General features: G+C 37.3%; 1 protein-coding gene and 1 pseudogene across 1 annotated transcript in view; one reads left to right on the top strand and one right to left on the bottom strand.

Moving 5' to 3' along the window:
* Positions 1-16,049, bottom strand: part of LARS1 (leucyl-tRNA synthetase 1) — a 69,689-nt gene that overhangs the window by 31,939 nt on the left and 21,701 nt on the right. Inside the window, exons 8-15 of the mRNA XM_008014845.3 lie at positions 15,371-15,434; positions 13,993-14,060; positions 13,666-13,891; positions 8,743-8,830; positions 8,585-8,661; positions 7,758-7,811; positions 6,441-6,581; positions 4,244-4,321 (exon numbers count right to left, since the gene is read on the bottom strand). Of these exons, the coding sequence (XP_008013036.3) occupies positions 4,244-4,321; positions 6,441-6,581; positions 7,758-7,811; positions 8,585-8,661; positions 8,743-8,830; positions 13,666-13,891; positions 13,993-14,060; positions 15,371-15,434 (796 nt within the window). The remainder of the gene's footprint in view (positions 1-4,243; positions 4,322-6,440; positions 6,582-7,757; positions 7,812-8,584; positions 8,662-8,742; positions 8,831-13,665; positions 13,892-13,992; positions 14,061-15,370; positions 15,435-16,049) is intronic.
* On the top strand, positions 12,160-12,624 carry LOC103244737 (HIG1 domain family member 1A, mitochondrial pseudogene; annotated as a pseudogene).

Raw genomic sequence — 16,049 nt, 5'->3', positions numbered from 1 at the left:
TTTTAAAATTTTTTATAGAAACGGGGTCTCACTACATTGCCTAGGCTGGTCTCGAATCCCTGGGCTCAAGTATTCCATCTCAGCCTCCCAGAGTGTTTGGATTACAGCTGTGAGCCACTGTGCACAGCCCTATGGCAGCTTTTCATCCTTCTTATAAACTGCTTTTAAAAAAAAAGATATACAAACACTAAACATAGAAAATCTTGTTACTAAAGATTTATAGTGCCATGAAAAATTTCCACTAGAAAACTGACCATGCTTTTGATTTTTTACCAAATATAAATCTTTCTTAATGCTATCATGATCCTAAATACTTTTAAGCATGAAAATTGATGATGCTTTTGATTTCTTACCAAATATAAATCTCTCTTAATGCTATGATGATCCTAAACATTTTAGGCTAGGATAATTTTTTAAAATAAAATTCAGCATTATTATTCAAAAAATGATTCACTGTTCTGTTTTTAATGCAATTCTTCATGCTGAAATTAAATAGCTGGGATTTTGGTTTAAAGATGGTAGATCAAAAACAGACATTTAACTCCTGTTCAAAATTCCAATAAAAAGACAAGAGGGTTTTACAAATGGCATGAACCTACAAAGTCAAAATGAATGAGAGAAGAAAAAATATTAACTGAATTCTGAAAACAAAAAAGCAACATGAATGACAAATATTTTAGCAAAAATTAAAAAGCTATCTAAACCCTAAGACAACAATAGAAAAAGCTGAAAAGCAATCCACTCTGTACTCCAGTACCTCTAAGAGTCTCAGAAATTGGTGGCATTAAATAGCTCTAGAAATAGAGATAAGGTCCAGGTGCAGTGGCTCACACCTGTAATTCCAACACTTTGGAAGGCCAAGAGTTCAAGACCAGCCTGTCCAACGTGGAGAAACCCTGTCTCTACTAAAACTACAAAATTAGCTGGGCATGGTGGTGCACACCTGTTAACGCCCAGCTACTTGGGAGGCTGAGGCAGGAGAATCATTTGAACCTGGGAGGCAGAGGTTGCAGTGAGCCAACCAAGACTGTGCCATGGCACTCCAGCAGCCTGGGCAACAAGAGCAAAACTCTGAAAAAAAAAAAAAAAGAAAGAAAAGAGAGATAAGGTGAGATAAGTGAGACCGAAAAGAGGAGCACCAACTAAAGTCATTTAAAGAAATGGGTATCTGGGAAGTGGTAAAAAAAAAATAAGATTAAAATAAATAAAATAAAATAAAAAATAAAATAAAATAAAATAAATAAAATAAAATAGAGGTTAAAACCCCATATACTGCCCCTACCTATACCAGAACCAAATAAAAAAAGGCTAATTCTCTGGAAAAGGTAAAAGAAAGTCTCTAAACTAGAGACAAAGTTCCAAGTATCATAGTAAAAGTAGGGGAGTTAAGTGAAAGTCAGCACACGAGATGTTGGTACACATTCCTAGCTATCTTCTCCCATCCAACTCCCAAAATGCTCAGTTGCTTAGACTTCTTGTTTGTTTGTTTTCAGACAGCGCTCTGTCACCCAGACTGGAGTGGAGTGGCGCCATCTCGGCTCACTGCAACCTCCGCCTCCCAGGTTCAAGCGATTCTCATGCCTCAACCTCCCGAATAGCTGGAATTAGAGGCAGACACTACCACGCCTGGCTAATTTTTGTATTTTTAGTAGAGACAGGGTTTCACCATGTTGGCCAGGCTGGTCTCAAACCTGACATCAAGTGATCCATCCGCCTCAGCCTCCCAAAGTGCTGGGATTACAGGCGTGAGCCACTGTGCCTGGCCACTTAGACGTTTTGAGCTAGAGATTGGCAGAATCTTCTGTGGGGAAATCTAACAAACCCAAAAGCAAATACTAAAAAAAACTTAACATCCAGGAGTCCCCAAGGTCCAAATGGCCCTTTCTAGATCTCCCCCAGTGAAGCCTAGTGACAAGTCCTACCCATATGCAAAAACATTTCTTTTTACACCCAAATATATTATATATCAGCAGTCTTCCTCAGAGATGTCTTGTCTATGAAACAAGAACATCATCCTACAACAAATCAGCCAGGCATGGAGGCACATGCCTGTAGTCCCAGCTACTCAAGAAGCTGAGGTGGGAAGATCACTTGAGCCCAAAGCCAGAACAGCCTGGGCAATATGGCAAGACCCCTGTCTCTTAAAAAAAAAAAAAAAAAAAAAAAATCAGAAAACAAGAATCAATTATTGAACTGGCCCAAAATTAGTAATTATTGAGTCTGGGTGATACATATTCAATTTTCTATACAACGATTCTTTAAAAAAAGTTTTTATAAATTTGTATTCATACACACACACACAAATAGTACATAAAAGCACATAGTAAACAAACGCTCAGGGAGAAAACGATGAGGGACTATCCCACAAAGAGGACCAACAGGACTGCCAGGATCTAAGAGGTTCAATATCTGAATGACAGAAATTCAAAAAGTGAAAATAGAGAATAAGAAAAAATAATCAAGAAAAAAGTCAAGAAGTGTTCCCTAAATTGAAGTACACAAGTTTCCAGATTGAAGGAGCCCACCAAGCACCCAGTAGGATGAACGAAAATTGACCTACACCAAGGCAAATCATGAAATTTCAGAACACTGTGAGAAAAAAGATTATACAAGCCTCCAAAGTCAGAGGAAACAAGTTACTTACAAAAACATCAGTCACTACCACAGAGTTTTCAACTTCTAAATAGCATCAATGAACCAAAAGACGATGAGGTAATATCCTCAAGTTTTTAAGGGAAAAGTATTTCTAATCCAGAATCTATACCCAGGCAATCCAATATAAAGATAGAAGACATATTTCAGACTTGAAAAGTCATAGCAATTTACCTTCCAGGTACCCTTTATCAGAAAAGCTATCAGAGGCAGAGCTTCGCCAAAGTGAGAAAGAATATAAGAAGGACATAGACATGGGATTAAGGAAACAGGAGATCCAGCTCAAGAGGAGCTCTGGAAGAGCTTAATCTGAGTGGAACTGAAAGCACACTGATGTGTTTGACCTGAGTAAGGAAAGAAACAGACAGTTGGGAAAGAGTTGAGAAATGGAGTACTGATAAGCATATTTTAAATTAAGAATTTTTAAAAAACATAATTATTAATCCCGGGGAAAACCAAAAGCTGAGGATGAAAAATTATTGTACACTACATGATGGATGAGCCATGTCTCAAAAATGTAAATAATAACTATTGATCTAACATTTTTTATAACTACAGTGTATGGAGAAGACAAGGTATGGAGTAGTATATACCAATAAATGTGGGACGTTAGAGAAAACAAAAAGTAGGGGCAAGAGTATAACCTTGATCTTCCTCCTACTTCTTCCAAGAGTAGGAGGTTAGTGGCTGATACCTAACCATGAAAAAAAAAAAAATCACATTAGAAGCATTTAGATCAGATATCTGTAAGAGATGGAGATCAGCCAGGCACAGTGGCTCACGCCTGTAATCCCAGCACTTTAGGAGGCCAAGGCGGGCAGATCACCTGAGGTCGGGAGTTCGAGACCAGTTTGACCAACATAGAGAAACCCCATCTCTACTAAAAATACAAAATTATCCAGCATGGTGGTTCACGCCTGTAATTCCAGCTACTCAGGAGGCTGAGGCAGGAGAATCACCTGAACCCAGGAGGCAGAGATTACAGTTAGCTGAGACAGCGCCATTACATTCCAGTCTGTGCAATAAGAGCGAAACTGCATCTCAAAAAAAGAGATGGAGATCAATACTAAAACGATTAAATGTTACCTCCCCCAAGGAAAAGAAATTTAAATTATGGAAAAGTGATGAGGAAATTGCTGCTTTTTTATTTCAATAAGCCTAAAAGACCATTGTCTCTCTATATTATGGGTATATAAAGTTGTCAAAAATAAAAATGTAAAGGGTTAACTCAGCTTAATAGAAGAGAGTTATAACAAAAATGGAGGGGTTAGAGGAGGATGATGGTAAAAAACACCAGAGAAAGAAAGGGTTGTAACTACCAGTATCTAAAATGGCCACTGCCAGAAATATCATCAAAGTTCTCTGTATATGCTATGCACACATCAACTTTAGAACACTACCTTTATCAACATTATAGATGGGATGTTCAAGTTAAATGAATTGCTAAAGAGGTCTATTTTTGCCTTAAAACTATATTATATCTGTATTACAGTTCCAGGTTCTACTGTAGAACTCACTGCTAATAACACTGTCAAGTCTATTAACTAATAGCTCTCCTAAAACAGCCTTCAGAGCATAGCCTATCACATACAGTGTCAATCATCTTTTTCTGAATAGTCTTCTTTACATCTTGAACTTTCTGTCCTTTAAATTCATCCACCAACATGATCTAAAAGGATGAGAAGGGAGAAAAACACATATAAAACAGTTAGAATCCGCCTTGAGTTTCTTCCCTAATTTTCCCTAACTAAATTTGCTTCTGCCCACCGAAATATTTTTAGTATGAAATTTATCACATTTATAATAAGCTTTCATTTTGGTATAGCATGGATAACTAATATTTATAACACACTTATCATTCTGTCAGTGATACCCACCTCACTAGGTATTACTGAGATACCTAGTGTGAGCATGATTAGGAAGGAATACTCACTTTCACTTCTTCTTAAGTTTCCACATGGACGGAATTCAACTACACTCACTCACCTCATTCCTGGTGGTTTCTGAAGGAACTAAGCATATTCGGCTTCATCTCATTAGGCTCCTCTTTCTAAACCCACCTGCTTCAAGTGAGTATTCTTTGCCTGGCCATCTGATAAAGCTTGCTCCTAGAAGGAGGCCTACTCTTTCACCTCTATCTTTTTCTCAGTAGGCCAATTACATTCTAGGGCAAAGTATTAGCTTATCCATTGTTGCCATCGATTAAGCCTCAATCCCCTTCCAGCTTTCTTTGGTAATAAAGCAGATATTTTCACCTACATGACTCTTATTTTCATCTACATGACTCTTACATTTCTCTCAAATTGTTTCTATCTTAGGTAGAAAAGACATGCATTCTCTTTTGACATTCTAAACCTCTAACATACCAAAATACTTCAATATCTATTTAATCCAACATTATAAAGTTATATTTAATGAGTGTAGTGATTAAGAACAAAAATCTGAATTAGTTGGGTGTGATGGCAGGCGCCTGTAATCCCAGCTACTCGGGAGGCTAAGGCAGGAGAATTGCTTGAGCCCAGGAGGCAGAGGTCGCAGTGAGATGAGATTAAGCCACTCCACTCCAGCCTGGGCGACAGAGTAAGACTCCGTCTCAAAAAAAAAAAAAAGAACACAAATCTGGCCAGGTGCAATGGCTCAAGCCTATACTCCCAGAACTTTGGAAGGCCAAGGTGGGCAGATCACTTGGGGTCAGGAGTTCGAGATCAGCCTCACCAATATGGTTAAACTCCCGCCTCTACTAAAAATACAAAAATTAGCCGGTCATGGTGGCACGTGCCTGTAGTCCCAGCTACTTGGGAGTCTGAGGCAGGAGAATCTCTTGAACCTGGAAGTTGGAGGCTGCAGTAAGCTGAGATCGTGCCACTGCACTCCAGCCTGGGTGACACAGCAAGACTCCGTCTCACACACCACAAACACACACACACACACACGCAAATCCCAGAGCCAGGCTACCTAGTTTGAATCCCAGTTCCTACTGGCTATCTGGCTAATCTCAAGTAAATCAGTTAATCTCTTTGTGCCTCCATTTCCTCATCTGTAAATTGGGGATAAGAGTGCCTACTTCAGAATGGGGTTATTTTCAGAATTAAGTAAATTAATATATAAGTGCTGCATAAGTGTTGGCTTTTATCATCATTCAAAATATGTGTCACTTCAAAACAAGATACATAATTCTTGGTTATCCAGAAAAATGTAGGAAAGCTAAAACTAAAAACCATTCTCGTTGATGTCCTTAAAAATATTTGAATCTGAAGCACCTAACAACTTGTTTGAATTTTTATGTTCTCTAGCCTAGCCTTCTTTCCATGGAAATGTAAACCACATTAACGTATGCACAATTAGGAGAAAAGAATGGTTCAGAACATGTTTGTTGGACTCACCTGGCATTTAGTAGACATTAATAAATAAACTAATGGATTGGATAAAACTGCTTATCTAAAATATGAACTCCCTAACTAAAAGAGCAAAAAAGGGACCAGGAATTCTCCATTCAATAAACCTGTGAAGTTTACTGCATAATATGAACTAATTTGAAATATCTTGTCAAGAAATTCACTCCACAGAGATTCCTAGAGGGCACAAAAAAGAATTTCTGAAAATGCTTTTAGGCAAAGGACATGACAAAAACAAAAGACAGAAATTTCGAAATAGAATACATTCTCATATTAAGCTCTCAAATCAATGTATAGTTGAAACTATGTTAAATTTTTCTACATTTTTTCTAATTAAGAAAATCACAGAGCATGGAGTAAATCAAATAAAAACTAAAAAAAATTATTACTTACACCCTCATAAAATCCTTTTAGATATAACTTCTCCTTCGCTTCTGCAAGTTTTTCTCGGTCATTCTGGCTCTGAATTTTCAACTCATCACAAATGGTTACTGCGGAAAGATTTCCAAAACCTGGGATTTCAATGACTGGCACCTGCAGCAAACAGCAATCAGAAACGTGTTTACACTGACTGAACACATAGGTCTATAGGGCACAAGTCCTTTTGCCTCTAATGTCCAATTAAGTCATTTCAGATTGTATATATCATTATGACACTGCCACACATTAGTAATCACAGAGTGACTAACTTCCAGATGTAAATTTGTCCTCCTACTCTCCACAGGAACCACCCATACTCTGTGTATCAACAACCCCAATGCCCTTCCCCCAACACACATACCTTTCCCAGCATTCTATCCTCCACTGGCATATAATTATCTAAGTAATTCATGCTGAAACTAGCAAAATGATGTAAACCAGGGGTCCCCAACCCCAAGGATGTGGACCGGTACCAGTCCGTGGCATTAGGAACCAGGCTGCACAGCAGGAGGTGAGCAACAGGCGAGCATCACCCCCTGAACTTCACCTCCTGTCAGATCATAGGTGGCATTAGATTCTCATAGAAGCATGAACCCTATTGTGAACTGTGCATGGAGGGATCTAGGTTGCATGTTCCTTATGAGAATCTAATGCCTGATGATCTAAGGTGGTACAGTTTCATCCCAAAACCATTCCCCCACCACACCCTGACAGTTCATGGAAAAACTGTCTTCCACGAAACAAGTCCCTGGCGCCAAAAAGGTTGGGGACTGCTGATATAAACAATTAGTTTCATGGATGGTTATGCTTTCGGTTTACATTAATTCCTCTGGATCTTTCATGAAATGAAAATCATTTGCTAGTAATTTAAAAGTTTTTCTTCTATAGACACTAACATGAAAATACAAGAAACATAAAACAGAGTCGTACAGGATTTTGTTAAAGTTATTATGGTTACAAATAAACATTCATGAAAAGAGCAAAATTTTGTCTTTAGAAGCCAGGAAATTGATCATACTAGCAAAGCAAGCTACTATAAAACTGGAGATGCTAAAAAGCTATTTGTTCCCAAACTGCAGGGGCCAGGTAGTAAGAAAATGCTTGTTAGTTTTCCTTTTGCTCTTATCTACCATAGTAGGTATCAAATTAAAGTGAGTAAATCCTTAAGCAAACTCTCTCTCTTATTTTCATACTCCACCAATTAATTTTGTTACAAGGAAAATATGTCAGCTCTTCTGTTTTTCTGATAAAGAGATGGATGTGAATATTCTGAATTATCTATGTACTCACCGGCTCAAATGGCAAGACCATGTCATCTCTAATTCCATACTTTGCTCGTAAGGCCTACAGAAAAATTTGCAAGTTAACACTAATGATCAACACTTCACTGGTAGAATCACTGAGAGAAGCAACCTCCAAACTTTCTTAAAACTATTATTTGTTCTCCTCTTCATAGAGGGCAAATTTCTACCTTTACCAAATATCTCAAAAGGGATCCATAACCTTCAAAAATTTAATAGCTAAAGCTATAGTGAACAGCCTAAATGAAACTGCACAGCCAAAAGCAAAAACGTACATAGATATACACCTATCACTTACATTGAGGTTCATATGCCAGATTTCAATAAAAATGTGAATATCAGCCTGTAATCCCAGCACTTTGGGAGGCCGAGGCGGGCGGATCACAAGGTCAGGAGATCGAGACCATGGTAAAACCCCGTCTCTACTAAAAATAGAAAAAATTAGCCGGGCGCAGTGGCGGGCGCCTGTAGTCCCAGCTACTCGGGAGGCTGAGGCAGGAGAATGGCGTGAACCCGAGAGGCGGAGCTTGCAGTGAGCTGAGATTGCGCCACTGCACTCCAGCCTGGGCGACAGAGCGGGACTCCGTCTCAAAAAAAAAAAAAAAAAAAATGTGAATATCAGAAAATTTTTTCAAAATTCTGTGAAACATATTTAAAAATCAAACCACAGAAAATATAAACATCAAGAAACAAGTTAGAGGTAGCAGTTTAAAGATAAATGCATAGCTTTTTAGCCTTGTCCCACAGTGTAGTTCAGCAGTACCTAAGCAATAAGATGGTGAGGACAAAATACAAACATGAAACTCAGATACTTACTTGCTTTTTCTTCAAGTCTCTGAGGGCAGCAATATCATCAGGGGAGTCGGAAGGAACACTTGTAACCACACCAGTGCCTATAAAACAAAGTGTAGAATTAATAACTAGAACCAAAACGTGATTACCAAAATATTTCTAGAAATAAATAAACTCTTTACCTTTATCCTCCTTAATAGTCAGCATTGGGAGAACATAGATCACCTTGTATGATGTTAGAGGTGCAGAAAGTGATGCACCAAGAATTTCCTGCATAAGAAAAAAATCAATATAAAAGGTGAATTCATTGTGACCATTAGAATTAAAACAATGTTAATATTTTAAGCCCTGAGAAGCTAGTAATCAAAAATATATGGAAATAAATTCAAGAGCTACATTGTACAATATGGTGACTAGGCAACAACAATGTATTTTATACTTGAAAATTGCTGTGCAGATTTTTTTAAGAGACAGGGCCTTGCTATGTTGCCGAGGCTAGACTGTAGTGGCTATTCACAAGTGCTATCATAGCATTCTACAGGCTCAAACTCCTGGGTTCAGGCAAGCCTCCTGAGGTCTCAGCCTACCAAGTAGCTGGCACTACAGGTGCACACCACGGCACCTGATTTAAATTTTAATTCTTCTCACCACATAAGTACGTAAGATATGAATTTGTTATTTACTTCAATTTAGCCATTTCACAACGTATATATATTTCAAAACATGTTGTGTACCATAAATACAATTTCTGTCAATTAAAAAATGAATATAGGCTGGACGCGGTGGCTAACGCCTGTAATCCCAACACCTTGGGAGGCTGAGGCAGGCGGATTGCCTGAGCTCAGGAGTTCATGACCAGCATGGGCAACGTGGTGAAACCCCCGTCTCTACTAAAATACAAAAAATTAGCCAGGCGTGGCAGCACGCACCTGTAGTCCCACCTATTTGGAAGGCTGAGGCGGGAGAATTGCTTGAACCAGGGAGGCGGAGGTTGTAGTGAGCCAAGATCACGCCACTGCACTCCAGCCTGGGTGACAGAGGGAGACCCCGTCTCAAAAAAATAAGGAAAAGGATATAAATAAAATACACATGAAGTAAAACAAAACACATTCTTTTATGCCTACTAGAAGAAAAATAATTATTTTTATTTTTATTTTATTTTTTGAGATGGAGTTCTGCTCTTGTTACTCAAGCTGGAGTGCAATGGTGCGATCTCAGCTCACTGCAACCTTCACCTCCCAGGTTCCAGAGATTTTCCTGCCTCAGACTCCCAAATAGCTGGGATTACAGGCATGCACCACCACGCCTGGCTAATTTTTGTATTTTTAGTAGAGACGAGGTTTCACCATGTTGGCCAGGCTGGTCTTGAACTCCTAACCCCAGGTGATCCACCCACCTCAGCCTGCCAAAGAGCTGGCATTACAGGCATGAGTCACCACATCCGTCCAGGAAAAATAATTTTTGATAATTATAATAACTAAATCTGTCAATGTTATGATGACATGAGTACACTAATACATTGTTTGTGACATTGTATTCCTTGAAGAAAATATAGGAATCCACAGCAAAAGCCACAGAATGTTCCTGTAACTCAGACTCAACAACAACAAATTATTTTTTCTTAAACAAGTCTGCCCAATGCTGAGTTAATGCTGAGTTAATTATACTAGGAAAGCCTGGAAACAACTAAAGCTTTCAATGATAGAAAAAATGATTTAACAAAATATGTTACAGGAACAAGAATGAGTACTATGTATCTATTTAAAATAGTAATTATGAAAACAAAGTAAAAGGATAGTTCTAATTTCACTTCAAAAAATCCTAAAGATTAAGCAATTTTAGACCCAGATTCTCAGATGGCAACAAAGAATTTGCAGCTGCTTGCTCTAGCTAAGGAACACACTTTTCCTTTCCACATAATTCCCACCCATTCCATTTTATTCATATATATACACATAACCTGCCTTTATAGAATTTGCAGTCATATGGATAACAGCTAAATATTATAACTATTTTAAAGGTTGAAACTATTTTGCAATGTATAACATCCATGTCCCTCACTCCAGAATTTGCTCAAATTAACAGGGAGAAAAGTTTAAGAATAGGAAAATATATGTGTCCCTAATACTGTTCCCAAGAACTTCTCAGACAAAATTCCAATATTAGGAACTAAGGAGATGTGGCAGTGCTGCTTTTAACAGAAAAAGGCAGGAAACAATTCAAATGTCCATTAATAGAGAATGGTTAAGTAAACTGTGGTACAGCCAAACAATGAAATACTATGTAGCTATAAAAAATAAGAATAAAGAAACTGTTTATGTACTGACAAAATGATTGCCAAGATATAAATAAAAAAGCAAGATGTGGTACAATGCATATAAAGCATATTGCCATTTGTGTAAAAACAGAGGGACAAAGAGTATATGCATATTCGCTTGTGTATACATGAAATATTTCCATGATACACAAGACATAGATATTACTAACTACCTCTAGAATGGGAAACTTTTGTATCTTTTTGTGTTTTTTGAATTTTGGGAATTGTAAATATATTGCAATCAAATAAAAAGAAAGTATAAAACAAGAAATAATTCAATTTAAAAGAACTGAGATGGTACTCTACTCACATTTTTCTTTTTAAAAAATTATTTAAGATACCAAAGATCAGCATTCACTAAATGGAATTAAACACACTCAGAAATACTGATAATAAAGTAGATGCGGCCGGGTGCAGTGGCTCACGCCTGTAATCTCTGCACTTTGGGAGGCCGAGGCAGGTGGATCACCTGAGATCAGGAGTTCGAGCCCAGCCTGGCCAACATGATGAAACCCTGTCTCTACTAAAAACACAAAAAATTAGCTGGGCATGGTGGCACACACCTGTAATCCCAGCTACTCAAGAGGCTGAGGCAGGAGAATCGTTTGAACCCAGCAGGCGGAGGTTGCAGTGAGCTGAGATTGTGCCACTGAACACCAGCCTGGGCAATAAAAGCAAAACTGTCTACAAAAACAAATAAAAATAAAGTAGATGAGTTGTGTAACCACCAGATTTAACTAATATCAACCAAGACTTTCTTCACACACAAAAAAAACAAAAGCAGCTACAATTCCAAATTTAGTATTACCAGGAATTCAGGTAATAGTATTTTTAAAATAATATAATCTCTAATGCAGCTATTAAATCTCTTGGGGAGGACTGCCTATATTTCTCAACCAGATATTTACCGATTTGAAACCCAAAAATCACATATGCTATCTTCATGATACAGTCACACAATGAATATTACACAACAATAAAAAAAGAACTACTCCTACAACATGTATGAATCTCACAAACATAATGTTAAGCAAAAGAAGCCAGACACAAAACAGTCAGACTGTATAATTCCATTATGTAAATTAAAGAACAACAAATAATCTTTGGTGAAGTCAGAGCAGTGGTTACCTTTGGAGGAGAGAAGTGACTACTAATGATATGGACATGAGAGAGCTTTCTGGAGTGCTAAACTGTTCTATATCTTGATTTAAGTGGTGCTTACCTAAGTGTATATACATATGAAAATGCACCAAAATAGGGGGAGAAGCTGGCCGGACAAGTTACGACTGCAGGGATCAGAAGCCGGTTGGCGTGTGAGAGGTTTTCTCACTCTAGAACCTCAGAAATTCTCTCTCAGGGTGATTCTTCAAGCAGTCACTATGTCAACAGACACAGGTGTTTCCCCTCCTTCATATGAGGAAGATCAGGGATCCAAACTTATTCAAAAAGCTAAAGAGGCACCATTCGTACCCATTGGAACGGCAGGTTTTGCAGCAATTGTTGCATATAGATTATACAAACTGAAGAGCAGGGGAAATACTAAAATGTCCCTTCATCTGATCCACATGCTTGTGGCAGCCCAAGGCTTTGTTGTAGGAGCAATGACTATTGGTATGGGCTATTCCATGTATCGGGAATTCTGGGCAAAACCTAAGCCTTAGAAGAAGAGATGCTGTCTTGGTCTTGTTGGAGGAACTTGCTTTAGTTAGATGTCTCATTACTGAAGTTACCTATTGTTGTTGAAAATAAACTAATTTGTATGGATTTAGATGGTAACATGGCATTTTGAATATTGGCTTCCTTTCTTACAGGCTTGATTTGCCTGGTGACCGAATTACTAGTGACTAGTTTACTAACTAGTTCATTCAAGGAAGTCAAGTTAACTTAAACCTGTCACCTAAATGTACTTGATAGTGTTGAAATGTCCACCTTCTTAAATTTTTAAGATGAACTTTGTTCTAAAGAAGATAACAGGCCAGTCCTGAAGGTACTCCCAGTTTGCTGCAGAATCTCGTATTTTGGATGTTGTATAAGAGTCCTATTTGCCCCAGTTAATTCAACTTTTTTCTACCTATTTTATGGACTGTCTGGCTCTGTTAGAACTCTGTCCAAAAAGTGCATGGAATATAATTTGTAAAGCTTCCCACAGCTGACAATATATGTGCATGTGTTTAAACCAAATCCAGAAAGCTTACAATAGAACTGCATAATAGTAGTATTTATTAAAGAATCACAATTGTAAACATGAGAATAACTTAAGGATTCTAGTTTCATTTTTTGTAATTGCAAATTATATTTTTGCTGCTGATATAATAATTTTTAAATGTCATCTTGAAATAGAAATATGTATTTTAAGCACTCATGCAAAGGTAAATGAACACTTTTTAAACATGTGTGTTGCGTATTTTTTCCATAAGAATTGTAAACATTGAACTGAACAAATTACCTGTAATGGATTTGATTAACGACTTATGAGCAAGCTGGTTTGGCCAGACAGTATACCCAAACTTTTATGTATTACAGAAGGCTATTACACTTGTGAAATTCTCTTGTCTAATCTAAATTTACATTCCATGGCAATAACATGGTATATGTATTGTTATTAAAGTAAGTGACCCATGGAAAAAAAAAAAAAAAAAAGAAAATGCACCAAAATACACAAGACGTACACACTTCACTGCATGTACACCTCATTTTTTAAGGTTGTGATGCTCTTTTCTCAATATTCATTGTTGAAATTTTCATTGAAATGTATGCATTAAAATAAAAAATCTGCTATCCAACTTACCTCCCCCATTAATTCCTTAACAACAGGCACCACGCCATTGTCTCTGGTAAAGCCCTGGTATGACATATTCCTGGCTGCTCTTTGGGTACAGATGAATATATCACCATTCACCGTCTCAAATCCAATGTACTTCATATCAGGACGAACCCAACAATTTGTCTGCCCAAACATGGTCTCAGGTCTGAGAGTAGCAGCCACCAAGAAAATATTTTTACCTTTCAGGCCACTAAGAAAAAAAACAAATATTGATGTAAAAACATGTTGTCAGCTCTGTAGCAACTATCTGATGGTTCAGAAATGATGAAGCAATTCCTCTCGCAAACCTACCTTAATTTAGATGGGTATGGCTCAAGCACCTTCAATTTGAGTAAAGTATATTCCTGAGGTCCAACACCCTAAGCAAATAAACGATACAAAAATTTGAAGGAAAAAAAAGACTTGCCTTAAACCTGCTAATCTATGTGAGAGACCTGATTCAAATCCCTAAAATGGGTTCTTGCATTATTAATTTTTTTTTCCAGAGAAGAGACTGCCAGTGGTGTGCTAACCATACCCACACAGAAGTCCAGTATGTTAGGAGAGATTTGGAGTAATTGACCAAAATAGTGTTTGCCAAAATGAAGGTGAGAAGACACAATCAACACTAATTCCATCCCAGGGCATGTCCCACATAGTAGTCATCAAAGAAAGATACTGAACCAGAGGTCAGAGATAATGTGTGTTCTAAACTTAGTGTGCTCCCTTACTAATGGTTGGATCCAAGGTAGTCACAATCAGAGCCTCTAAGCCTTTCTTTCTTCATTGGTAAAATAAGGATGTTGTGTCGCAGATAGGACTGTACTGAGGAACACATAAGAGAACGGATGAAAAATGCTTTGAAAAGTCTACAAAGGATTACTGAAATCTAGGATATTGCTGCCATTGGCTATATTAAAACTTTACTGGGTCTTAAGACTCTCAAATCTTTTAAAATTTTGATCAACTCTCACTTAGATAAGTTACATCAAAATTTAAGGCTGATTTTGAAAATATGTTCAAAGATGGTAATAAAGAATGACACAATCATAGGGAATCATAAGTTCAGATGCTGGCATTGTCATTGATTTTTACTGTGCCATGGATTTAGCCAAATCACTTACTCTTGATTTACTCAAGTATTTCAGAGAATAATGTTAATAATGTGTTCTATAAGAATGTAGAATGAACTTCTAGGCATGGCTAGAAGTACTTTGGAAATAAGTAAGAAGGCACATGATCAAAGCAATTATAAATGGAATCTGTGGACACCAAATCTTAAGTCACATATCTCATTAACTCTCCCCGTGCTTTCTTTTTAGAGCTATTTATTTTCCAGATGGTGCTTCATAACATTAGCACGCATATAAATCACATTGAGAGCTCATAAAAAGATATTCCTGGGCCCCACCCCCAGAACTTTTGATTCAGCAATTTCGGGGTAAGGCTCAACAATGTGCGTTCCTGTAACAAACTGATGCAGCTGTCCTCAGATGACTCTTACGGTAGCTAGGTACTATACACAATACAGGTAGCTGTATTGATATCCCATCTCCTCTTCATACCCACCAGAGTATCAGGACAATATCCCTCAGCACTGCAAAGAAGTTATTTTTAGGTTTCTATTTCTTAAACTCTGTGGTCATATTAAGGATTACTATAATAGCTACTCTGTTTCATAAATAATCACCTCTCCAGTTTGTCTATCATGATCCATGCAAGGCTGTCCATCTTTTGGAGAATAAATGGTATGCCTAAAAAATAAACAAAAAGTAACAAATATTATTATAATATTCACGTTTTATCCTAACATATTTACCTATGTTGCACCTAATTTCTTACATGTCTTATAACTAAAATTTCTGAGTAGATATCTGTATCTATTATGTGTACTCTTATGGTAGTTCCACTGTCAACCTACTTATTTAATGAAAGCTTTCTACCTTCGTCAAAGGTAATACCACTGGAAAATACACACTGATCTTGGCTTTGTGGTACTGAACGAAAGATTATAAAACATAAATTGTCTTAACAAATGAAACTATCAAGGTAGTTGATTATGTAGATTAATCAAGGAAGGTAACTTATTTTCATTTCTTAAGTTATTTTCCTTGATTAATCCACATAATCAACGAAGAATCTTAATTTATAGAACAAAATATAAAATAAAACACAAATAAAATGATTACTTTTCTTCTTGGTAGGGAATACGGAACAGAATCTTTAGTAAGATAATAAAAGCCCACACTCCCATTCTCCCTGGTCATATCTGTCATAAACACGAAGCAGTCCAGAGAAATTAAGACACTGGTAAGGAAAAAAGGAAAACAAAGGATACAAAAGAATAGAAACAAAGTATTTTCAAAACA

Source organism: Chlorocebus sabaeus, chromosome 23, assembly GCF_047675955.1.
Source record: "Chlorocebus sabaeus isolate Y175 chromosome 23, mChlSab1.0.hap1, whole genome shotgun sequence".
NCBI lineage: Eukaryota > Metazoa > Chordata > Mammalia > Primates > Cercopithecidae > Chlorocebus > Chlorocebus sabaeus.
The sequence above is the reverse complement of the archived record's forward strand: the minus strand, read 5'-3'. Positions and strand labels throughout refer to the sequence as shown.